At 43.5% G+C, this 18,745-nt stretch overlaps 1 protein-coding gene across 2 annotated transcripts in view; it reads right to left on the bottom strand.

The window, feature by feature from the left end:
- Nucleotides 1–18,745, bottom strand: part of adka (adenosine kinase a) — a 242,793-nt gene that overhangs the window by 105,335 nt on the left and 118,713 nt on the right. For both annotated transcript variants that reach the window (XM_060924777.1, XM_060924778.1), the window contains exon 5: nt 5,033–5,205. In XM_060924777.1, the coding sequence (XP_060780760.1) occupies nt 5,033–5,205 (173 nt within the window). The remainder of the gene's footprint in view (nt 1–5,032; nt 5,206–18,745) is intronic.

Raw genomic sequence — 18,745 nt, 5'->3', positions numbered from 1 at the left:
AGGTGAAAAAAGCGGAATTCCGCGAATTCGCAGAAAAATCACATCCCTGATAATAGCTGTTTTTACCTTTTCTGCTGTCTTTTTTGACCCGAATTTTCGTGTGTACTTGGAAAAAGTTTGTGGTTTTAACTTCTGTCGTATGTCAAAGCGAATCATTGGCTGTAAAAGAGAGTTTTTTGGACTCAAGTTGGCAGCTGCCCAAAGAAATTCACGTGCGAAATGGCAAATTTCTCAGGTATGTTTATAACTTAGAATTTCTCCTTTTCTACCTTTATCATTCGCTTACTGTAGTTTGCACCCTGTCCAGGTTTTTTGACCATGAGATCCTGCACTTTCGGTGGCGACTAACTCGAGTCCAAAAAACTCTCTTTTACGGCCAATGATTCGCTTTAACTTACGACAGAAGTTAAAACCACAACACGAAAATTCAGGTAAAAAAAAAAAAAAAAAAAAACAGTAGAAAAGGTAAAAACAGCTATTATAGAGATGGATTGCTTCGCATCGCCAGTCAAACTCTTATGGTTGTCAAGGAATGTCAAGTTAGCTTGCCCACCACGGGCTTGTTGCTATGGGGAAAATTGACGTGACCAATTCCTGCAAATGGCCTACTGTCCACTTTGCTTATACAGACTTCTAGTGCAGTGGCGGGGGAAAAAAAAAAGAAAAAAAAATGCACTGCTGTGTGTTCCATATGTAGAAGAACTATTGAGGAGACGACGGGGACAACCTCGAACTTCAGTCGTCATTTGGCAAGACTTCACCCAGAGAAGTGACACGCTATGTTCATTGCACTGTTGATAGTGGGCGGGGCTTGCTAAACGATGAACAAGCTTTTTATCTGTAGCCTGTTAACTAAAATGGAGCAGCCGAGCAGTAACGTTAGTCCAACACAGTAGCAGAGACGGTTTCACATAAAGGCAGCAACAGCCACCGTCAAATAGTGTGGTTGGAGTCTTGTTCTCGGACTTGACTCGGATCAACAGTGGACTTGGCTCAAAATTTTCTTTAATGACTTGGACTTGAGGTTTAGTGACTCGACTACAACACTGACACTTCCATCACTCATGTGTCCTCTTGTGTTGGGAGAGTACGGCGTGTGTAGGAGCTTAAAAGTTCCTCAAAATGGCATTCTAAGAACTAAGATCATCCTCATTTCCTGTAATGTGGACACAAAAAAGTGGGAATATCCCCCAACAGTTCTAAGAACTACGAAAAAGTTCCTCTGGTCCCAAAGCACCCATAACTACTTCGTGTTCTTATTGCAAAAAGCCAAACAAACACAATACTATAATTATGGTCAACTTTAAGGCTTCAGATTCCCTTTATTTTGGCACTGTGACGTCTTCTTGTTGCTGATACTAAGCTTGATTATACATTTTTTCCCCCAAACACACACCATCTTTAACCCATATGCTTCCTACTCAGAGTATAGACCCCTTCGCAGTAAACGTCATTCATACGTAAGAGGAAATTGCGCGCTCAGTCTGGACTCAAAAAAGACTCAGCGATGCCTAGTTGTTGTGTTGTCGGGTGTCAGAATCGTAGCAGTGATGGGGTTAAAATGTACAGAATTCCAGCAGGATCTCACCCATTCCAAAAAAAAAAAAAAAAAAAATCGCCGACGTCTACGGCTACAAGCCATCAAACGTGTAGACTGGGATGAAAGCACCATCAAAAATGCGCCGGTTTGCAGCGCCCACTTCATCACAGGTAAGATCAGGCTATTTATTAAATCTTTATTTTTTATTCTTTCTAGTCTTCGTTTATTGATGTAGCAAAATACTCTGGTAACGTTTGTCTGATTAGCTGGGTCATAGTTACACAATGTAATGAATATTGTTAGCATGTTAACTTAGCTTTGCATGCAATTTTGTTTGTAGGAGAGGTCTCGCTTGACTCAAGCAGTCCAGATTTTGTGCCATCATTATTTGTGTATTCCGAAAATCACAATTTTAAAGCAAGGATGGAAAGGTAAAATTGTGTGTCCTCACTCTAAATGCCAACTTGCGTTGACTGCTCTAACCTAGCTCCCGCCCCGTTCAGTTTCATTTCTGCTCTCTGCCTCTCGCTTTTTACGCAGCTCTGATTTCTCTTAGCTGCACTCTTTACACTATCATTCCTTTCATGCCATTACCTCCTGCAAATTGCTGTTTAGTGTTGGTATTTGCTGTTGTAGCTAAGGCCACATTGCCATCACATCACTGGCATAATTTGATTAAAACAAAATGAATATGAATGTCCCCTTAATCAAGTTGTAGTCTCGCTGTAACCAGAATGTTGATGGCAGGCTACTTTTGTAAATAGTTTTTTTTTTTTTTTTGAGTTTGACATTTTTTGTAAGTAGTATGACTGCCTTCAGGTATCAGAGGAAAACTTACTAACATCGTCCGTCCACTCTTTAATTAAATATGGATCCGGTAGGCGATGTCCACTTGTTAGAGTTAACTTATTTATGTACAACCCCGATTCCAAAAAAGTTGGGACAAAGCCCAAATTGTAAATAAAAACAGAATGCAATAATTTACAAATCTCAAAAACTGATATTGTATTCACAATAGAACATAGACAACATATCAAATTTCGAAAGTGAGGCATTTTGAAATTTCATGCCAAATATTGGCTCATTTGAAATTTCATGACAGCAACACATCTCAAAAAAGTTGGGACAGGGGCAATAAGAGGCTGGAAAAGTTAAAGGTACAAAAAAGGACCAGCTGGAGGACCAAATTGCAACTCATTAGGTCAATTGACAATAGGTCATTAACATGACTGGGTATAAAAAGAGCATCTTGGAGTGGCAGCGGCTCTCAGAAGTAAAGATGGGAAGAGGATCACCAATCCCCCTAATTCTGCACCGACAAATAGTGGAGCAATATCAGAAAGGAGTTCGACAGTGTAAAATTGCAAAGAGTTTGAACATATCATCATCTACAGTGCATAATATCATCAAAAGATTCAGAGAATCTGGAAGAATCTCTGTGCGTAAGGGTCAAGGCCCGAAAACCATACTGGGTGCCCGTGATCTTCGGGCCCTTAGACGGCACTGCATCACATACAGGCATGCTTCTGTATTGGAAATCACAAAATGGGCTCAGGAATATTTCCAGAGAACATTATCTGTGAACACAATTCACCGTGCCATCCGCCGTCGCCAGCTAAAACTCTATAGTTCAAAGAAGAAGCAGTATCTAAACACGATCCAGAAGCGCAGACGTCTTCTCTGGGCCAAGGCTCATTTAAAATGGACTGTGGCAAAGTGGAAAACTGTTCTGTGGTCAGACGAATCAAAATTTGAAGTTCTTTATGGAAATCACGGATGCCGTGTCATTCGGACTAAAGAGGAGAAGGACGACCCAAGTTGTTATCAGCGCTCAGTTCAGAAGCCTGCATCTCTGATGGTATGGGGTTGCATTAGTGCGTGTGGCATGGGCAGCTTACACATCTGGAAAGACACCATCAATGCTGAAAGGTATATCCAGGTTCTAGAGCAACATATGCTCCCATCCAGACGACGTCTCTTTCAGGGAAGACCTTGCATTTTCCAACATGACGATGCCAAACCACATACTGCATCAATTACAGCATCATGGCTGCGTAGAAGAAGGGTCCGGGTACTGAACTGGCCAGCCTGCAGTCCAGATCTTTCACCCATAGAAAACATTTGGCGCATCATAAAACGGAAGATACGACAAAAAAGACCTAAGACAGTTGAGCAACTAGAATCCTACATTAGACAAGAATGGGTTAACATTCCTATCCCTAAACTTGAGCAACTTGTCTCCTCAGTCCCCAGACGTTTACAGACTGTTGTAAAGAGAAAAGGGGATGTCTCACAGTGGTAAACATGGCCTTGTCCCAACTTTTTTGAGATGTGGTGTTGTCATGAAATTTAAAAATCACTTAATTTTCCTCTTTAAATGATGCATTTTCTCAGTTTAAACATTTGATATGTCATCTATGTTCTATTCTGAATAAAATATGGAATTTTGAAACTTCCACATCATTGCATTCCGTTTCTATTTACAATTTGTACTTTGTCCCAACTTTTTTGGAATCGGGGTTGTAGCATTCTCGATCTTGTAACGACAATTGTTTTGCATAATCTGACAGCTCATAATGGCAGTCTATGGGCAGCGCCATTGTTTCTGAGTCCAGGCTGCGCACGCATCCTGGAAACGGTCGGTTTGTTTACAAACATGCGAAGGGGTCTATAACTATGGCGTTGCAAAATTGCACTATGTGACCACCAGAACACCATTTGCGATTCGGCCTGATCGAGAACATAACCACGCTATGCATGTTGGAAATTAATTAACTACGCATAGCTGAATCTCCCTTCAGGACACGTTTGAGTTGATGTTTTTCCATAGCCTTTAACTTTCCTTTTGATTTTGCATGAACGTGCATGGGGTTAAAAAAAACAAAACAAAAAACACACAGCTTTTGGCAGTAGATGAAAAATCATTTCAAGCTAGCGAGGGAGCATGCATTATTTATCTCATGTTAGTAACACTAGTGTCTCTGAAAAGGTGTACGTTTATTATCCGTTTTATTTGGTCCTTGTTCTTTTATAATAAGGAAAGAATTAGCAGCAGCATCAGGTCACGAGCACTTGTTTATCATCGAGCTGATCGTTATGTGCACGTCTCCAGGGAATAGAAGCCTGAGGGAGATGCCGCAGTCGGCTGTAAATGTTTATCCAATTTTAAAGCCTTTAAAAGTTGGAAACAACCTGCCAATATCAAATGCTTAGGTGGCACGTAATGTGTTCTGCCTGCCTCATGCATCAGGCCAGTCATGGAATCTGGCACCCATCAGTGCCAAGTCTAGCAGTCAATCAAAATAGCTTGGTGCTGATCTAACCCCGCTAGATAAATAAATAAGGAGCTCTGCAGGAAAGGAGTAGAACAGTCAGTGAGAGAACAGTGAGTTCTAGTGTTCAGTGAGGCGTGTGTGTGTACACGAGTGTGTGTGTGTTATCCTGAGTGAGGAAGCGATAAAGGCTTTCTCCTGAGGAAAGAGGGTAACTGACCTGTTGTCTCCAGTGATGCAGGCAGCGCAGGTCCCTGTTGGTTCCTCGGTCTGCTCATAGTAATGGGCGTCCACATGGCACTCTGCTGCCTTCTGCTTCAGAATCTTTCCAAACTCATCTTTGCCGATGCAGCCGAAGAAGGTGGCCACTTTCGGGGGCTTCTGGATCATCCACTAAAGCAAAAAACCCCACATACAAAACAAAACACAACACAGATGTCATGGTGAATATTGAGCAATGTACGGTATACTCTGATCTCTTCATTCTCTCAGTTTCTGAATATGACATTTTTTTTTTTTTTTGATGAGGCAGGGCTGGAATGATGGTGAGGCTAGAAATAGCACTTCACTCATCTGGAAAGTTTTCTATGCAGAAGGGAACAATCCCTGGAAAATCAATGGCACTGCATTAGAGAGATTACCACTAAAGGACTGTACGTACAAAAGGGTGAATAAGCAACACAGACAAGAAATAACAGCAGCCTGAGGAGGAGGAGGAGGAGGAGGAGGAGGAAAGACTGCAAAAGACAGACTCGTTTAAAAAAAAAAAAAAACCCTTAAAAAGCTCCTTAGGACAGAACATTACTGATTGAGTCATTGCTATCTTAGTCATTCTGATTTGATCCCGAGAGACCTGGTGTATTTAAAGCTCATGCCATCTTTGGAAACAAGAAATGTTTATTGAAATGACAGGTGTTCTTCGAGGAAGGGCTGTGTGAGTGGGCACGTGCTTTAAAAAAAAAAAAAAAAAAGATAGGGCTGCTTCAGAGAAAGATATTATGAGTGACAGAGAGCAGGTACACAAAGGAAAATGAAGGAGTTGACAGCTGCGGAGGAGCCAGAAGCACATGCCTGTGCAAAACTATAATAATGTAGAACTGCTTAAACAGACGTACACCGTGACTGCCATTTTTAGAGATAGTATACCAGACTTTCTACGGTTTTAGAGCTCTGGGCTTTACGCACAGATGATTTATTGCCATACACAATGCTACGCTTGCTTGTTTAACTGCAACCTTGCGATGGTTGTTGATGGGGCCCCTTGTGAATCAGACCCTCCCGCTGGTACGGATGACCTGCATACATGAGGAATTCATCATTCACACTCGATAACTGTATTCAGTGGAAGAAACCTACACCCCTAATCGCCACGACAGTGTTTAGTCACGGCACAAATAAATACTTGCTGTGTTTGCTAACAAGAATTAGCACCAGTGCCCTATTTGCAGGTTATAAAACATGACAAATAATGTAGCAAGCAACGGGTCAAACCGTCGCTTCATTGGTTTTCTAGGTTCATAATACCAAAGATGGAACACGCACAAGAACACGATCGAGCATATGTGCAACTGCCTGCAGTCAATTTTTTTAATTAGAAAAAACCTCACAGCTCGACGTGACGCATAACGAACATCCCTGCTCAAGGTCTCGCGCCCCAAGGTCACCTCACCTCACTTGTTCACTGCTGTCACTGGAAGTGCAGCCACCAAACACTTCCAGACCGTAGAACTCCTTCACCTACAAGATGATGAATTTTAACTGTGTGCGTGCACGCGATATAATTCGCACACACGCCAAATGTTCAATTAATTTTCACTTCATTTTTGTCTTGTTACTTATTCTCATGCCTTAAAGCATTTTCTGTTTCCGGTTGAGAGTACGCTGTGCGTGTTTTGGCTGCTGCTCCTCACTGAAGCTTTTTCTTTTTTCTCCCTTTGTTTTTTTTTTTTTTGTGTGTTTGTATAGTTGATGTTCGAGGTTTTTTTTTTTGTTTGAATGTTTTGTCTGCTGGTTGTGGTGTAGCTCTGGACCCAGTTTTGGCGTCGGTTCCCTTCAGGTCTTGGTCCGCCGTGGGTGATGCCTGTGCTACTTGCTATGGACTGCAATGAGCTCGTTGCTCTTTTAACATCGGGATTGTCCAGCGCTCTGTGTGGTGGCTATGCAGGTGGTTTAGGCCATACTGGCGTTCTGCGTGGCAGTGCTTCTGTGCTCGCTTTGTGGATCCATGGTGTGGTGTTCCAAGCGATGTTACCCGGCAGTGTCGCAGCGGCTGTGCGGGATTCATCTTCGTGTGCCTTTTGGTGGGACTGTAGGTAGCTACGCCACTGGAATTACATCCTGACCCTCTTTTGGTGGACACCCACCCCATTATAAAGCGACCTTGGGTGTGACAAAGGCGCTATATAAATTGAACTCATTCTCATTATCTCTAGCCGCTTTATCCTGTCCTACAGGGTCGCAGGCAAGCTGGAGTCTATCCCAGCTGACTACGGGTGAAAGGCGGGGTACACCCTGGACAAGTCGCCAGGTCATCACAGGGCTGACACATAGACACAGACAACCATTCACATTCACACCTACGGTCAATTTAGAGTCACCAGTTAACCTAACCTGCATGTCTTTGGACTGTGGGGGAAACCGGAGCACCCGGAGGAAACCCACGCGGACACGGGGAGAACATGCAAACTCCACACAGAAAGGCCCTCGCCGGCCACGGGGCTCGAACCCAGGACCTTCTTGCTGTGAGGCGACAGCGCTAACCACTACACCACCGTGCCGCTCCATAATAATAATAATAATAATAATAATTATTATTATTATTATTATTATTATCAAAGCAGGGGTATGCAACTGAGGACTGTGACAAACCAGTGACATAAAATTCCATGTTTAGAAAGGTCTGGATGAGCAATTAAACCGACTGAATGGTGACCACAGCAACATTTTAATGCACAACAACAACAGTTATTCTATGAAATCGAGTCGTACATGAGCTGACAGTGGCTATAAAAGTCATGTATGACTAGACTGAGTGGAATAACTGTTTCATTCTATCCACATTCACTGGATTTTGAGAAACAGAGCATTTTTATTTTTTGCAAATTCGATAAATAAAAACTTTATACAAAACGTCCAACAAAATAATTCCTGCTTAGAATGTAAACAAACCGGTGAAATGATAGTAGCAATTTGTGAAAAATGCTATAATAATAATTCTTGAAAAAAAACAAAAAACGTTCTTACCATCAAATACTTTTATTCCATACAGTATTTTGTTGCTTTTTCGGGTTTTGGTTTTAAGTAGAGTTTTTATTTTGTCCTCGGTTGGTTCAGCAACACGTTCCACCATTTTGGTTTTCTCGACTCATGAGCTGATAGCCTAGTAGTAGACTAACCAATCAGAGTGCACGATTGCTCATACAGTGGTGCTTGAAAGTTTGTGAACCCTTGAGAATTTTCTATATTTCTGCATAAATATGACCTAAAACATCATCAGATTTTCACACAAGTCCTAAAAGTAGATAAAGAGAACCCAGTTAAACAAATGAGACAAAAAATTTATTTATTGAAGAAAATGATCCAATATTACATATCTGTGAGAGTGGCAAAAGTATGTGAACTTTTGCTTTCAGTATCTGGTGTGACCCCCTTGTGCAGCAATAACTGCAACTAAACATTTCCGGTAACTGTTGATCAGTCCTGCACACCGGCCTGGAGGAATTTTAGCCCATTCCTCCGTACAGAACAGCTTCAACTCTGGGATGTTGGTGGGTTTCCTCACATGAACTGCTCGCTTCAGGTCCTTCCACAACATTTCGATTGGATTAAGGTCAGGATTTTGACTTGGCCATTCCAAAACATTAACTTTATTCTTCTTTAACCATTCTTTGGTAGAACGACTTGTGTGCTTAGGGTCGTTGTCTTGCTGCATGATCCACCTTCTCTTGAGATTCAGTTCATGGACAGATGTCCTGACATTTTCCTTTAGAATTCACTGGTATAATTCAGAATTCATTGTTCCATCAACGATGGCAAGCTGTCCTGGCCCAGATGCAGCAAAACAGGCCCAAACCATGATACTACCATCACCATATTTCACAGATGGGATAAGGTTCTTATGCTGGAATGCAGTGTTTTCCTTTCTACAAACATAACGCTTCTCATTTAAACCAAAAAGTTCTATTTTGGTCTCATTCGTCCACAAAACATTTTTCCAGTAGCCTTCTGGCTTGTCCACGTGATCTTTAGCAAACTGCAGACGAGCAGCAATGTTCTTTTTGGAGAGCAGTGGCTTTCTCCTTGCAGCCCTGCCATGCACACCATTGTTGTTCAGTGTTCTCCTGATGGTGGACTCATGAACATTAGCCAATGTGAGAGAGGCCTTCAGTTGCTTAGAAGTTACCCTGGGGTCCTTTGTGACCTCGCCGACTATTACACGCCTTGCTCTTGGAGTGATCTTTGTTGGTCGACCACTCCTGGGGAGGGTAACACTGGTCTTGAATTTCCTCCAATTGTACACAATCTATCTGACTGTGGATTGGTGGAGTCCAAACTCTTTAGAGATGGTTTTGTAACCTTTTCCAGCTTGATGAGCATCAACAATGCTTTCTCTGAGGTCCCCAGAAATCTCCTTTGTTCGTGCCATGATACACTTCCACAAACATGTGTTGTGAAGATCAGACGTTGATAGATCCCTGTTCTTTAAATAAAACAGGGTGCCCACTCACACCTGATTGTCATCCCATTGATTGAAAACACCTGACTCTAATTTCACCTTCAAATTAACTGCTAGTCCTAGAGGTTCACATACTTTTGCCACTTACAGATATGTAATACTGGATCATTTTCCTCAATAAATAAACGACCAAGTATAATATTTTTGTCTCATTTGTTTAACTGGGTTCTCTTTATCTACTTTTAGGACTTGTGTGAAAATCTGATGTTTTAGGCATATTTATGCAGAAATATAGAAAATTCTAAAGGGTTCACAAACTTCCAAGCACCACTGTATCCAGTGAGCGTGGATAGAATAATAGGTGTTTAGTTCATATCTAAACAATAGACATATCAAGTTGATATGTTGCCTCATGTTACCATTTATGATCAGCGCCATGGACAGATGAGAAGTTTGTTTTGAACTTGGAATGAAGAATAAATGCAAACTCCTTTATCCAACTGTCTTCATTACATCATCGACTTTGTTTTAACAAGCTGTAGTTATGCTGCAGTATTTGTCAAGTGCACAGTTCAAAGCCACTGAAATACTTTTCTGGGTGCACATCCGGACTGCGTTCGACCAGTTGAAGACCTCGGTCTTAAAGGATTCACGGATCTAAAAACAAATGCCCACTCCACTACAATTTCGGTGCCTGTAATCCTTCATCCATTCAAATTGGTGAGACTGTCAGATATATAGATCATAGACTCCGATTCAAATGTGCCAGTCAGTCAACAAACAAACAAACAAACAAACAAACAAAGAAACCCTAACACTTATATACAGTCAATCAAATGAGGTGATCTACAGCACAGGCGCTAATCTATTCATCTCCATCTCCTTTAATAAACCCCTCCTGCTGACAATTACTTTCAAATAGAGATCTAAATAAAAGATGATGCTTCCATTAAGACAAAAAAAGCATTCCAAGAGGTCGTCAGGAGGTCGAGCCATACTGGGTGAGGGCACATACACACACTCCGTCTCATCCCAATTACCCAGCAGCAGCAGCAGCAGCAAACGGGTGTGAGGGGTGCTTCATTACGCACGGACATGAAGAGTGGAAATTAGGCAGCGGGCAGCTCCTGCTGTGTTGCTCCCCCGGCCATGAACACACTGAGCAGCGGGCGAGCCAAACGCAGCTGCATGCAGAGACCATACACACCCACCACAGTCTGCTTGAGAGGTGAGAAACCACTGGAGTGTTTCTTTCAGAAATGGAGGGGTGGGTGAGGGCGGTGGGGGGGGAGGGTTGGTGAAAAATATTTCTTGAAATGTCGACACACCAAAGTTCTGTGGGTGGCATCTTGTTAAGCAGTTTTTGGCAGTACATAACTTGGGTAATGAGATACTGCTTACTTTTAATTAAATTACTTGAATACTCATACATGCCCAATTATGCCATGTTGGCACGAGTAGACAGGAAGAATCAAGCAGTTTATTTGAGAAAAGAAGAATCGGGGGATAATTGGGCCATAGTTAGGCAGTCAATAATTTTAATTTATTCATTCTTTTTCAGTGACTGCTTTATCCTGATCAGGGTTGCAGTGGATCCGGAGTCTATAAAGGGAGAGAAAAAAAAGATGTTTGCTTTTCCACACAGTATTGTGTTAAATATTTGGTACGGGAATAAAACAAACAAACAAAAAAAAACGTGATCCTCATCTCATCTCATCATCTCTAGCCGCTTTATCCTGTTCTACAGGGTCGCGGGCAAGCTGGAGCCTATCCCAGCTGACTACGGGCGAAAGGCGGGGTACACCCTGGACAAGTCGCCAGGTCATCACAGGGCTGACACACAGGTGGGGTTTACATTAGACCATATCAGCGGATCATCAGATTAACGTTTTTAAAACGATTAGTGTGCACACAGCAACACCAATACACGGATACGCTCGGCTCCGCAGGCATCCTACGCTCCAAATCACTCCGCCCTGAACAGCGAGTGCCCTCTGGAGGGTGCGCACTCCGGCCCTGCGCAGCTCACAGAGCGCGCGAGTGGAGCGCACGAGCCACGATTCGGGACTGAGCCGCTGTGTGTGTGATCCCAGCGCAGATCACTTACCACTTGCAAGTGGAAGGATGGCAAGCCTAAAGACAATCATAACTACACAATGGGCAGTATTTGCATCAGTATTTGCAGTATTTTCATACTTTTATACTCTTTAATGAAAGGTGATACAAGGCGGAAGTCCACGCCGTCGCGTCACATGACCAACGCCAGCGAATCAGGAAGGTGGATGTCACAGTGACGTTGTCCAATGATGACGCCAGCTAGAGCTCAGCACAGCGTATCCGCGTATTCTCAATGTTTACACAGCACCGGACCAGACACGATCTAGATTGAATGCGTGGACCCTGGCGGATTCCCGTTTCCCGGCGTTTCCAGGAGGTTTAATGTAAACGGACAGTGCATCCGCGAAGAAAACGAGACCGATACGGTCTAATGTAAACTTGGCCATAGACACACAACTATTCACACTCACATTCACACCTACGGTCAATTTAGAGTCACCAGTTAACCTAACCTGCATGTCTTTGGACTGTGGGGGAAACCGGAGCATGCGGAGGAAACCCACGCGGACACGGGGAGAACATGCAAACTCCACACAGAAAGGCCCTTGTCAACCACCGGGCTCGAACTCAGAACCTTCTTGCTGTGAGGCGACAGTGCTAACCACTACACCATGCCGCCCAATACCATGCTAGCTGAATGGAATACATCTGATATACCATGAAAAAAAGCCAGCCAATATTATTATTATTATTATTATTATTATTATTATTATACATACACATTCCTTTCGGGTGTTCAACACGTCATTCTCTATCAAAATTCTCTCAAAATCTGTATTTAACGACGCAAACCTGGCAGCCATGTTTGTTTACAAATTGTCACAGTCGCTCGCTAATGTGAAAGTGTTACGTCTCCGACGTGTGACGTCATGTAGTCTTGACAACCATGCAATATCAAACCATATTCAATGCTCATTCTCCATTGGGTAGAGTGATGTAATACATGTAGGATAAGCGATGTGCTAACAACATTACATGCTATCAAACCAAATGAATGAAACCCGCTTGAAGGGAATAGAACACGATGTTTTTCTTCCACTGAAAAATTGCCCTTTATAATAATTTGTCATGTTGACTGCCTATTGACGTTTACAAAGTATTGCCAACCTTATTGCCAGGATACAAACCAAGGATTCGGACCATGTAGGAAAAGATGTCGCCACTCAACAACCTCCAGAAAACTACTATAACCTTCACAGGTGTTATAATGGGAAATGGACACAGGTTCAGACAATTCTAGAGGTGGACTACCTATAAAGCATCGGACAGCGGGACCGGACATGGGATAAAACGACTGCCTATTCACAATGACCAAATCAATCAAGTCACACTGGTTACGCGCCCTTTAAGCCTAGGTCACAACCAGATGTACAGTACGATTTTTTGGCCGTGCGATTTTTGGCGTTTCCCCAAATCACTGCGGTTTTTTTTGTTCGTGGAGAAAGACGCACGTTGGCCGCAAGTTTGTCTTGCAACCTGAAAAAAATGTAAGCGCCCGTAGAGTTTGTTTGACATGACAAAGAACGTCTGCGGCCAGTCTACGGCTCGAAAATCAGCACGTCACACGCGCGCCCTCCGTGCGTTTTTTGCACGTAGACCGGCCGTAGGAGCACGTACGGCCGGTTGTGACCGAGGCTTTAGTGAGGAGTTCAATGTCTCGATGTCTTTGGCGCAACAAAACTCCACTTGGCACTTTACTAATACTGCACAAAATGGCACTGTTTCTGCTCAGGATATGACTGAATCATAATCCTATAATCATAATCAACAAAAATAAAAATCACCTCGCAGACGGGCTTCAAGTGCTACAAAATAAGGTGCTTGGAACACAATCCACGATGAATGCCTCAGCAGGCTGGCGAGAAATGGCGAGATTAGAGTAATTTGCTGTTCGCAACATTACAATACAATTGCATTTTGCTTAGCGAACACCGTCTTAAAAAGCGGTCGCGAACGTTCTTTAACCTGAAAAGCTCTTGTGTCATGATTCAGTATTAAAAGCCCCTCTGCAACCTGATTGCAAAATCTCCAATTACAGGCTTATCAACCTCACAAAACTGCAGCCTGCTATTTATAGAGCAAAAGTAGCAGGCCAGTGGCTGCCGCATGAAAGTGGCCGTGAGCAATCTGGCACTCGTCCGTCTGTATGAGCTAAGCTGCCTATCAGCAAGTACGAGCCGAACAATTTCAGTGCAGAAAACGGATGTTTTTCACTCTGTCCTCACAGCTGACACAAACCATCAGATTTGACTGATGAGTCTTCTGTATTTTTCAGAGCGTTTTTTTTTTTTTTTTTGAAGCTAAGCAAAAGTAGCACTTGACTAGAGGACAATACAGACAGCGAGTGGGAGAAAGACAGAGAGAGTGGGTGATGAATGTGATTCATCTCTGAGGACGCAGGCAGAAAGTACAGACTAGCATAGACTCGGCTGTCACTGGCCACAGACACATGAATAAATAAAGGCATTATAATGAAGACAACTCGCCGTCTGCCCATCAGAAGCTGCCAGCCTGGCACCAAAGCTCAGGAGGGAGGGAGACATGGAGAGGGAGAGAGAACTGTCACTGAGAGGCGGGGGGAACAGTGACGAGCACTGCCTGATTGCATTAAATCACTCATCACTGTAGGGCTCAAGTCTTGGCTTCCCAACAAGATATCACGCTTTGGACTACTTTCAGTTTTCAGCCCACCCTACAGAGCAAAACATCTGCTCCATTTCTTTTATCCGGTTTTTTTAAACACCCAGGTGCCATCTACGGTATACTGGGTGTCCATTCTGCCCTTTTGAGCCCCCATGTCCATCACTGACCACCTCCCTTCTCTTCCATGGGATCTATCCAAGCACTGCACTCCTCCTCACTTCCTTCCCGTGGAGGAAGTGGGCAAGGTATCCGAAGTGTCTTCATCACACTGCCCCAACATGCACTCTTCTCTTCTTGTCACACACCTTCCCATTTCATCTACGGCACAGGGAACTAAATAACACACTGCCACGCTTCACTGTAATCCTATCCATTTCAGCACCATCTAATTTTCTCTGAGTGTAGGCAGCCAAGGGGGAGAGGGACCAAGCAGATGAGAACGTGTTTTGCCCCATAAGGCTACTGTGTGACACTAGGAGGTCAGGAGCAATCGAATCCTGCCAGCAAAGGGACACACAAACACGGGCATGCTGAGAGACTAGGCTGTGCAGACACTTTCCCCTGTGCAGGAAGTGCGAGGCCTTTAGCCGAGAATGCCACTTCCCCCTCACAGCCTCTAGTGAGAACACAGTGTCGCGTTTCAAACAGGGACAAGAGGAGGAGGGGACGAGGTCCGATTACAGCCACTAGTCCGTCCTGAGCAGCGGTAGCCCGGACTAAGTGACACCATCCGGTGTCTCTGCTTCTTCCTTTCACACACAGACAGAGCAAAGTGCCCGGCGCTATCTGCTGCGACATCGGCTCAATGCACCAAGGCTCCGGGAGACTCCTCCCCCCCACCCCCCACAGTGTAAACGCTCCAACGAGGCCACATCAAGGCCAGGTAGAGTTTATCTGCCTTTAAACTTGCTTTTTCCCCACCAGCCCTCTTTCATTAAACACATACTATAGAGCACGGTTGTTCAGCACTGGGGAGGCCTGCTGAATTATGCACAAGACAAACAAGGCTGTGTTGCTGAGGTTGGCACACAATGCCAGCGCTCTCTTTTTGCCCATCAGCTGGCAATTCTATGAGGGCCACCAGCACTTCCCACCCCATAAGCATGGACTGAATCAGGCCGTCTAGACCGTCTCTCAATCTCTTGTTAATACATGAGGCAGCGGCTGTGAAACCCGGCATCCAATTTATGGCCGGAGTTTATCAAGTTGTAAAAGGGTGCTTGGCGCTCCCTGGTCCGGCACGGCCAAGCTAATCCTGTCTGAGGGGAGATGACGGGAGGGGGTGTAATCAGCGTGTGTGTGTGTGGCGGGGTTGTGTGACCTGAATTGGGAGGGAGAACAGTTGTGCTTCCCCTCATCACAGAGAGAGAGAGAGAGAGAGAGAGAGAGAGAGAGAGAGAGCTGCAGGTGAATAGGTTTTGCCCTGGACCTGGGAATCGGCATTCTGCTTTGATCTTCAGTACATGTATGTCAAACACCCATAGGGAAAGGATCACTGGCAGCCTGAAATGGTACACATAAGAGAGAGCAATAAAAAAAAAAAAAAAAGAGAGCACACAGAGTGAGAGAACAAGTGTGAGAAAGAGAGGAGGAGAGAGTAAAGTGTGACAGAAGGTGAGAAATGAAAATAATCAAACAAGGTGTGAGTGTAAGTAGCAGTGACAGAATGTGAGAAGGGGTAAATGAAAAGAGGCAGCAGGTACAGCAGAATTATCGCAAACTGGTGAAAAGCTATCCTCATCACTAAATCGAGGACGGGGAAAAAAAAAAAAGGTTTAAAAAGGTCTTTTGGTACAGCTGTATTGACACATCAAACACTACAGAGGATAACCGAGCCGGTGTTTGTCCTTCCCAAGCTCTCGAAACGTATGCACAAGCACAATCGTTCACAACGCGTTAATAAACTCTCCATCCGAAGCTGTTCATTGATCCGCTGCTGGTTCTTTGTGAGTTTGTTTTATGGACTTAAATTGCTCCCCATCCTCTTTGGTGAATGAAAGAGATGTTTTCTGAGCCAGCAGGCGGGAGTTGACCCCCAGCACCATTTCCACACTACTGCTGAGTGACCTCTGACCTCAAAGTGCTACCAAAGCAACCAAATCCTGTTTTACACCACTTACTGTCTGACAGGAATGTGTGTGTGTCCGGGAGGGGCGGGGCGGGGGGGTTCGGTGGCAGGGACCTTTTTAGTCCATCAACCCCAATGGTGTGTGTGTGCGCGCGCACATGTTATATATTTTTTTTAATAAGTTTTCATAAAATTTTCCCCTAAATAAATAAATAAATAAATAAATAGTGCCTTGCAAAAAGGCATTAGTGCAAACCCTGGCCTTGCGTTTAAGGTACAAGCATAAAAGGAGGGAAGCTTTCAGCTTTTTAATAACCTACATAAGTATGGACATTTCTTGACCATCCCAAAGCTGGGAGTAAATCAAACTGCCTACTGCTGCTAAAGAATGCAAAGCAACACAAATAACCTGAAAGTGCTTCAGGGAAACAGGCAATAGCAAAACCGGATAATTAAAGACCACATTATTCCAGAGAGTACGACAAGCACAAGATGAGCTTTCCAATTACAATACTGCATAATGGTACAAAATTAAGTCCTAACGTCTTGAGTCTGACCGACATTTTTGTAGCTGTAGTCACTGAAGGAAACGTTTCTAAGACAAGGTGACACAACATGACATCAAATCGCCTTTAGTAGGCTGCATCAGTCGCCCTCACTTTCATAAAATCTGATGCATTTTTGTTTGGGTGTTCCTTTTCACCAATAAAGACATCCTGTAAAATTTTTTTGGACCATATTCAAAAGTCTAATGGTAGCACCATGAGGTTCATTTTTTGCCAAAAAACGCTTATTTTATGTTTTCGCGTAAGGTTTGAAATCACAACATTGGACTCCATTTATTGATTTCTTGTGACCCAGAGATCATGTTAAGAACCTTTGCAAGGGATTGAGAAGCATTAATGTGATTCATAATACATTTGTATTGTTTAAAAGTAGTTGAACAATGATTCAATGAACAGCTAAAACTCAAACTGTGCTTGATTAATATATTTCGAATATGGACTAAAAATGTGTATCTAAGATATTTGGTATACTCTATAAGGTGCCATAATGTTTCATGAAAAGAGATCGAAATTGTCATAAAATAGCAGCTTTTTCCATAACTTTGAGCTCCTGGTGCCACCATTACACTTTTGAATTTTGTCAAAATATTTCACCCAGTGTGTTTTCTTACCAAAAGGAACATAAAAACAAAAATGCATTATGATCAGAGGAACTTTTCATTTTTAGGGGGCAACTGATGCACCTTAGCCTTTAGTTATTATTATTATTTATTTTTTTTAAACGGACAACGTGGTGTGATGTCATAACAAATCCACGAGTCCGTATTTTGGCATCACTAAGGTGATTTTCATACTCCTGTTTCTTTTTCTGGACCCTGAGCCATTTGCCTCGAGAGTTCAGTACATCTGGTGAAGTGTAAAATCTGTTTCTGAGACCAGAAATAGTCCAGAGTAGCAATCCTTACTGAGCAACACGATTGGTTTCAATTTCATAATGGTGGGGAAAGTGCTGTTATGGTTAGCGAAGGACTTTCTTCTATGTGAACACAAACCTGTGACTAAGAGTCCCTCCCCCAAACAGGGACAGAACAGGTCCCGAGTGCTGACTCAAGTATTCAGATCAAGTATGAAAATGCCCCAAGCACTGCTGCTGAACTAGGGTACCCATATTGAGTACCAAGAATGCCAAACGGGGACATGTAGCAACAGAAATAGTGCAGACCTAGTCTGGCTAACGCGACTTCAAAGCTCTGTGAGCATTTGGTCTGGCAAAGATATTAAGCCCAACCGTTTCCCAAAGGCGTGGTTGACCCGCCTCCCTGAAATGCCTCAGTCTGCTACTGGTCGAAGCCAGAAAAGGCTGTGACGAAGCTTAAACCAATCACATCACTCTTTCCTCTGACGTATGTGACGCGACAGAAACTGCTTGAGTAACAGGAAAAAGATAAATACCTCCAGGGCTGCTCTTTGCTCCGTTTTCAATGAGAACTTCCCGTTGAATGCTTTCAATACAGCATCTACCGCTGTGTCAAAGGCTTGCCGCTGCTCCATGTTCGTAATGTTTCTAGTGAATGAAGCGCTTCCGGCATAGATTCTGTAAACAATCTATGGCTTCCGGTCGCAGTTCTACTATGTCACTGCCTTGAACACGCCTCTACCCAGGGCTGTTGGAGATGCTCAAAGTTGATTGGCTCCCGATTTTTCGGGAGCTTGGAAGAGCTGGAGATAGCTTGCCTTGCCAGACTAAGCTCGCAACAGGCCCTCGTGTTGCATCACACTTAGGATGGGTGGGCCCAGGCTAGTGCAGACCATAAACTGGTCAAAAACAATTGCCATCAAATCACCAAGTCAACTCTCAAGTTGGACAACTGCCGTTTTGAAAAACAGAAAAGTACGTAATCCTAGCCAGATCGTTACCCCCTT

Source organism: Neoarius graeffei, chromosome 7 (genome assembly GCF_027579695.1).
Source record: "Neoarius graeffei isolate fNeoGra1 chromosome 7, fNeoGra1.pri, whole genome shotgun sequence".
NCBI classification, from domain to species: Eukaryota; Metazoa; Chordata; class Actinopteri; order Siluriformes; family Ariidae; genus Neoarius; species Neoarius graeffei.
This window is presented reverse-complemented; position numbering and strand designations above follow the sequence as displayed.